General features: G+C 46.0%; 1 protein-coding gene across 3 annotated transcripts in view; it reads left to right on the top strand.

Moving 5' to 3' along the window:
* The first annotated feature begins 594 nt into the window (after window positions 1-594).
* Window positions 595-6,620, top strand: part of Ppp1r13b (protein phosphatase 1 regulatory subunit 13B) — a 79,706-nt gene continuing 73,680 nt past the window's right edge. For all 3 annotated transcript variants that reach the window (XM_029540507.1, XM_029540508.1, XM_021201811.2), the window contains exon 1: window positions 595-803. In XM_029540507.1, coding sequence (XP_029396367.1) covers window positions 795-803 — 9 coding nt within the window. In that variant the 5' untranslated portion in view covers window positions 595-794. The remainder of the gene's footprint in view (window positions 804-6,620) is intronic.

Genomic DNA, 6,620 nt, shown 5'->3' with positions numbered 1-6,620 from the left:
TGGAAGCGGGGCAGAGTCCCAGGTCTCTGGGGCCCGGGGGCACTGAACGGTATGCAATCGGCTGACGCAGACACATCGGGGACACCCTGTGCCCGCCTGATAGGCTCCGGCCTGTAGCCTCTCAAAGCGCTGGACACCTGGGGGGTATGTTAGGGTCAGAGTTGGTCTGTGGCCAGCTTGCCACTGGCCTCTCGGACCTGAGAGGTTCGAGTCTCCACCGGTCGCGACTCTGTGCCTGACCCAGCCGCCCTCTTCTCTCTGTCCTTTGCTTCCTATTCGTCCGAGGTGACCCTGAGCCGAAGTCTCGCAGACACAAGGTTCGGGGGTCCCTCGGCGCCCCAACGCCCCCTTTGCTGGAATGCAGGAGAGGGGGCGGGGCCGGCGTCCGCAGCGCGCCCCTCCCCCGCCGCCGAGAGCGCAGACGCGCACGAGCGCGCTCTCACCTGGCCAGGGCGGAGAAGCCCCGCCCCCTTATCCCGCCTACCCCCACCGGACCAATCATAGATGGCGTAGGCGGGTGGGGGAGCGTCGCGTGGGGCGGGGCCTCCGCAGCCTGCGGGGTGAGCCGAGTGGGTGGCGGAAGGCGGCCGGCTTCGGCAGAGGCGGCGGCGGCGGCTGAGGGACGGCGACGCGGCACGCGGGGCGGCGCGACAGGACGAGCGAGGGCTGCGCGGCTCTCCGCAGCTGCCGCCTCGCCGCAGCCGGGCCGCAGGGCGCCGCAGCGGGTGCGAGGCCTGTGAGGCGGCCGGAGCGGCGTCCTGTCAGGCGGCGCGGGCGCGGCGGACGGCGCCGCGATGATGCCGGTGGGTGCGGGCGGCGGCGCCTCGTTCCCCGGCCCCCGCGCGAGGCGGGCCCGGCAGGGAGGAAGCGACGGGCGGGCGCGCAGGGCGAGCGAGCGCAGGGGCAGGTGGGGGCGGCGGCTGTCAGCGGGCGGGCGAGCGAGCGTGGGCGGGGTCGCGGACCGGGCGAGCGGCCTCCGCAGGGCTGCGGGCTGCGCGGGGTTGTGGCGTGTACGGCCCCTCCCGGCCAGCGACCCGTGCCTCGATTTCCTCGCGGCGCCTCGGGAGCCCTCGGCGAGGGCACCCGGGTGCGGTGTTCGCACGCTCGGAATATATGTTTCCCCTGCACTGGGAGGAACGCACGCCGTGCGTGGATTCAGAGAGCCATCTTAGGAATCCCCTTGCCGAGGCTTCTCCGTGGGTACATTTGCTCCACCTGGCGTGATGTCCCTATGTCCTTAAGGTTGAGCCGGTTGTGTGTCGCTCGAGCCTTTGTCCTGCTCTCAAGGATGCTTTTGGCCAGGAAGACCTTCGTTTTGGGGGTTGCCACCTTCCCTGCCTTTTCCTTTACCTGCGTGCGATACAAGCAGCGGTGGATGCAGAATCTCTCTCTCTCTCTCTCCCTCTCTCTCCTCTCTCTCTCTCTCTCTCTTTAAAAATTGGCTTTTTGTGACGTGTATACGTCGTAATTAATGGGAGTAAACGTGACATAGATTGTACCCAGTTGGACGTGTTGTTTTTAGAGTGTCTATTGAGTAAAAATCTCAGACTAATAAAGTAACACACAGTCCATTTTTGTTGTTCGATTGTTTCTGGAGTGCTGGGGGTCAAACCTGGGCTTTGCAGGACTAGGCCAGTGTCCTGTCACTGAGTTTATACATCCCAGATCCACAGAAGAAGAAAAAAAAGATGAAGCCTACGTGAAAGATCACGTTTCAAAGGGAAATATGTCTCTCTGCATTTTTACTTAAATACTGTCGTTCTGCAGTGCTGCACCCAAGCTCATTAGTTTACAAACCACCACCCCTTCAAATAATTTCCTGTTTCTTGATAATCTCTTCTCCCCCTTTTGAACTGATCCCAACCCCTGGTGTTTGTGGAGTTTTAAGATTTGACCTACTTGATCCTTAAATCCTTTGGTGTTAGGCTTGTTGAATGCTAAACATGCTTTAAACGATTGTCTTGTAATGGAAAGAGCGTTAAGTGGGCATTAGAAGAGCTGGGATCAAATAATTGTTCTGGTACTTTTTCATATTGTGTCCTTGACAGAGTTGAGCCTGAATTACCTCTAAAATAGGGATAAGAACATATCAGTGTTTGAAGTCCAATCATGAAGATCAGTCAGGACGGTTTTCAGAATTGTTAAGCAGAATGCCACACCACATTTTTAATATAGCTTTGGGGTTTCAGTTTGAGATTTTAATCTCTGCAAGATACACTTTATTTCCTCCTTTTTCTTACTGGCTCCATGTTGAAAAGGTATTGTGGTATTTTGGAACGTTGAAAGCAGTTGCAGTTAAGTCCTGGTAGTTACGGTGATAATGCAGTCACACTACAGTAATATTGAAGATTATCAAATGTTTGGCAGGTTTTATCACTCATTGTGTAGTGTTTAATTATAAATGCTCTGTTAGGAAACATGTATCACTTTTCCATATGTTAGCTCAGACATTTTTACTTCTATCAATGCCATTGAAGGATAACACATTTTGTTTTTAAAATGGTTGTTTTTAGTCTGAGAATGGGATGTTTACTATTAAAAACTCAAATAGTGCTTTTTAAAGAAAATCTTATATTAGTTTAACACTGCTCTTGTTTTAAGATACTTTGAGAAACCAATGGTGTTTTTCTTAATCCCTTTTTGTGTCTTTTATTTTTGTATTTTCTTCTTTATCTCTAAAGATACTACTTGTATGGTTGAGTCCTTCCTCTGTTAACAAAGATGGAAGTACCTGTAATTTAATACAACTTTTAAGAACACATCTTTCCTTCTTGATGATATCTTACACCATGTATCCAAAGTGTAAATGTGATTTTTTTTTCTGGCTTTATTGTATATTTGGTGTTAATCATCACAGTGAATCATCAAAGGAAGACTGATTCTTATGCTGTGGTTGTACAAAGCAGCAGGACTGTCAGATAGAATTTAATACACATTAGGATCAAATGCAATATAAAATACCCTAGGTACTATAAAAGTAAACAAAACAAAGTTATTTCTTTTAATACCTTTTTGTTAGCTGTGTTTATCTGAATTATACTTTTTAAATTATATTTATTTGTTGTATATGCACAGTACCCACCATTAAGTATGCAGATCAGAAAATAGCTTATAGAAGAAGGTTCTCTTCTTCTACCAGGTGGGTCTCGGGATCAAACTCAGGTTTGACAGCAGTGCCTTCACCTGCTGGACATCTACCTCACTCGTCACCTGAACTATAATTTTTAAAAGTGATCTCTGAAGTCATCAATGTGATGGTGGACTTTTTTGTTGTTGTTTTTCAAGATACAGCTTTTCTGTGTAGCCTCAGCTGACCTTTATAGAACAGGCTGGCCTCTAAACTCAGAGACCTGCCTGTCTCTGCCTCTCGAGTGACTATTTTTTTAACTAAACTTTGTGTGAATCCCTTGAAAGCACACATTTACAGCATTCTTCGGGTGGGCTGGTGCCCTCCACATGGTCATTGTCCTATGTAGGCGGGTAGTGTTTACCAGGTTGGGCAATGTAGATTTGAGACTCTCTGGTATAGTGTTGGTCTGTGGTGACTTTTAACCGATAAGACGGTTGTGTGCTGCACCAGATCTCAGCTGCTGAAAATTAATGAAGACTGGTCAAGTTGCCATCTGACAAAGTCTTTGTAAAAGACATCTGCCTGCTTGTTGCATAAAGCCCCAAGACTTTGGGCCTTTACTTGGAAGGTGGAAGCAGAGAATCTCTGTGAGTTCAAGGCAAAACTAGCCTACAGAGTGAGTTCCAGGATAGCCAGAGCTACATCAAGAGACCTTGTGTCAGAAAATAAAACAAAAAAAGTTCTGTGACATTCTACTTTTTTTTTTTTTTTTTTTTTTTTTTTGGTGGTTTTTGCTTTGAGACAAAGTCTCACCATGTAGCCTTGGCTGGCCTAGAACTTACTTTGTAGACAAGGGTAGCCTCAAACTGAGGGATTGACTTGCTTCTGCTTCTGAATGCTGGGATTGAAGATGTGCACCACCACACCAGGCAACTTCCTACTTTTAAAGATGGATTTTGAAAATTACCCTTATAAACAGTATTATATTATGTTCCAGCCATTGATCATTACTTTTCTGTCTGTGGATGACCCTTTTGAAAATTTTTTCCTATATCCTCAGAGGACTCCACATCCTACTACAGAGAGCCTCACTCAATCACATTCATTGCTGCTCAGCTCATAATAGCCCAAACTGGAAACAGCCTAGATGTCTATCAACTAATGACTGCTTAATGAACATTTACGCAATGCACTATTATTTAGTGGTTAAGAAAAATTATATTCTGAAATTTCGCAGGTAAATGGGTGGAGCTAGAAAAAAATCCCAAATAAAGTAACCCAGACACAAAAGACAAAAATTACATGTTTTCTCATATCTGGATATTAGTTTTTAAGCTCTCAGTATGTGCTGCAATCCACAGAGGTTAGGTACCTAGGAAAGGAGGAAAAGGGAACTAAAATATAGTGTCATGGGAAGACAAAGGGGAAACTAGAAGAGTAGGGTTAGAAAGAGGGGAAGGCAGAGGAAGGTAAGAAGGGAATATGGAGAGGAACCACTAACACTAAAGGCCATTTCAAAAACCATATGAGAACCTACTCTTAAAATCTTCCTAAAATATAGACATATATGAAAGGACTCTAAATGGAGTCACCAAATAATAGGGGAGACAGTACCCCGACTAGATGTCTTATGCCACCAAGTAAAACCTCCAGTTCCATGAGTGGCTTAGATCTTGTTTACTTGTGTGCCAAAGGGGTTCCATGGAAACCCCCAAACCTCATAAGCGATTGCCAAGGCTGGTGGTTACTCTCTACTACTTGATGGTAAGGGCCTATTGCTGAAGACAGCACATGGTACAGAACATAGAGATGTTGAGCTGGTACCTGACTAGAAACTTTGCCCCTTCTGACTAGCATTCAAAGTAGTGGAAGGCACTCCACATGCTCACCTACAATGTACCTACCTACAATCCCTAGTGAGCTTCCTGCAAGATAGACCAGTATAACAGTGGCACAGATGCTAGGAGAGTAACCAACCACGTCTGGATTGGCTTTAAGGCCCACTCCATGAGATGAAACCCATCCCTAACACTGCCACAGTGGCTAAGAACATAGGACTAGGTAGCTCACAGTCCCATTAAAGGAACGTAGCAAGAAAAATGACTCCAAGTGGCATACTATCCATAAATCAGTGCCTCTCGGCATGCATCAGAGATGCTTGTATTTGCAGTAGATGAGACCACAGAGACACAGACTGTGCAGAAAGAGCAACACTAGAGCACCTAGTCCTATGTGGGATGTTTTGTCAGACCCTTCCCTCAGGGCTCAGGGATTTGTGTGGAAGAGGAGACAGAAGGACTCTAAGAGCCATAGAGGATAGATAACACCAAGGAAAAGGTGTTTCCAGAAACTACAGGACTGATGTACATATAAACTGAGACACTAAGACCAACATAAATACAGACCTCACACGGTTCCAGCACTGAGAGGGGCAAGTGGACACATAGGGTTTTACCCCTAACCAACAAGCCACCTGCAGTTGATACCCATTGCATATATCAGTGACACTTCAGGGCAGGTCCCATGCTCAGAAGTTAGCCAATACAGAATGAACCCAAGTAGAAGCTCATAACTGTAACTCCAGTTCCAAAGTATACACCACCTTTTTCTGACCTCTGTAGTTACCAGGCATGAATGTGATACACATACATGGAGGTAAACACACGTATATAAATTTAAAACAGCAAAACGCTTTTTTTAAAATGTTTACCTAAGGGAAAAGATATATTTAAAGAATACCATAAGACCTGATTGGGCCTGGTAATATTGAGGCCATACCTAGACAAAAATAAAAATTTTTATTTAAAAACGAAAAGCCTGATTTCCATTATGGAGCAGACGTGTGTTGAAAGAGTGACATTTGGGAGCTGGTAGAGCTTTTTAGAGGGACGGGACCGAGGCTCTTTTCCCCTTCCAAAGGAAGCTAGCAGGAAGTGATGCAGCTTTGAAGTGTGTTCTGTGTGAGGAGGATGCTTTGGTGGTGATGTTAACCCTGGGGCTCCTTAACCTCTGCCGGACTGTCCCATGTGACTACCTGGTTCCACTGAATGTGTTCTTGGAGCCCTTTGGGCATGTTTACTGTAAGGTATGGGTTATGTTCAGTTGTGGTTATATTTAGCTTTTATTAAATAAACATTTCAAGTTTTCAAAGATTTTTTTTTCTTCCTAACTATGTAGAAATATTTTAAGATACAGAGAAGGTCTTTTTCCTTATAAACTATCAACTGTCACACAGGTGACACAACACTGAATGGTAAATGTGAGAGACTTGGATTCCAACTCCCCACTTGGTAATGATGTGACCTTTTGACTTAATAGCTTGTGATCATGACCTTAGCTTCTCATATGTCCAATGAGTTGGACTTGGTCAATTCCAAATATTTGTGGTTGGTCTGGTAGTTGGTTTACAGCAGAAACTTTCCTGAAGCTGATATTCATTTTGTCCACATCAAAGACCAAGGCATCCTAACTCTTACATGGCAACTTAGTATCAAAGAAGTCTGTGATGGAGCAGACAGGGAGAACTCAGAGATGTGATGCTGGCATTATG

This window comes from Mus pahari, chromosome 7, assembly GCF_900095145.1.
Source record: "Mus pahari chromosome 7, PAHARI_EIJ_v1.1, whole genome shotgun sequence".
Lineage (NCBI taxonomy): Eukaryota > Metazoa > Chordata > Mammalia > Rodentia > Muridae > Mus > Mus pahari.
This window is presented reverse-complemented; position numbering and strand designations above follow the sequence as displayed.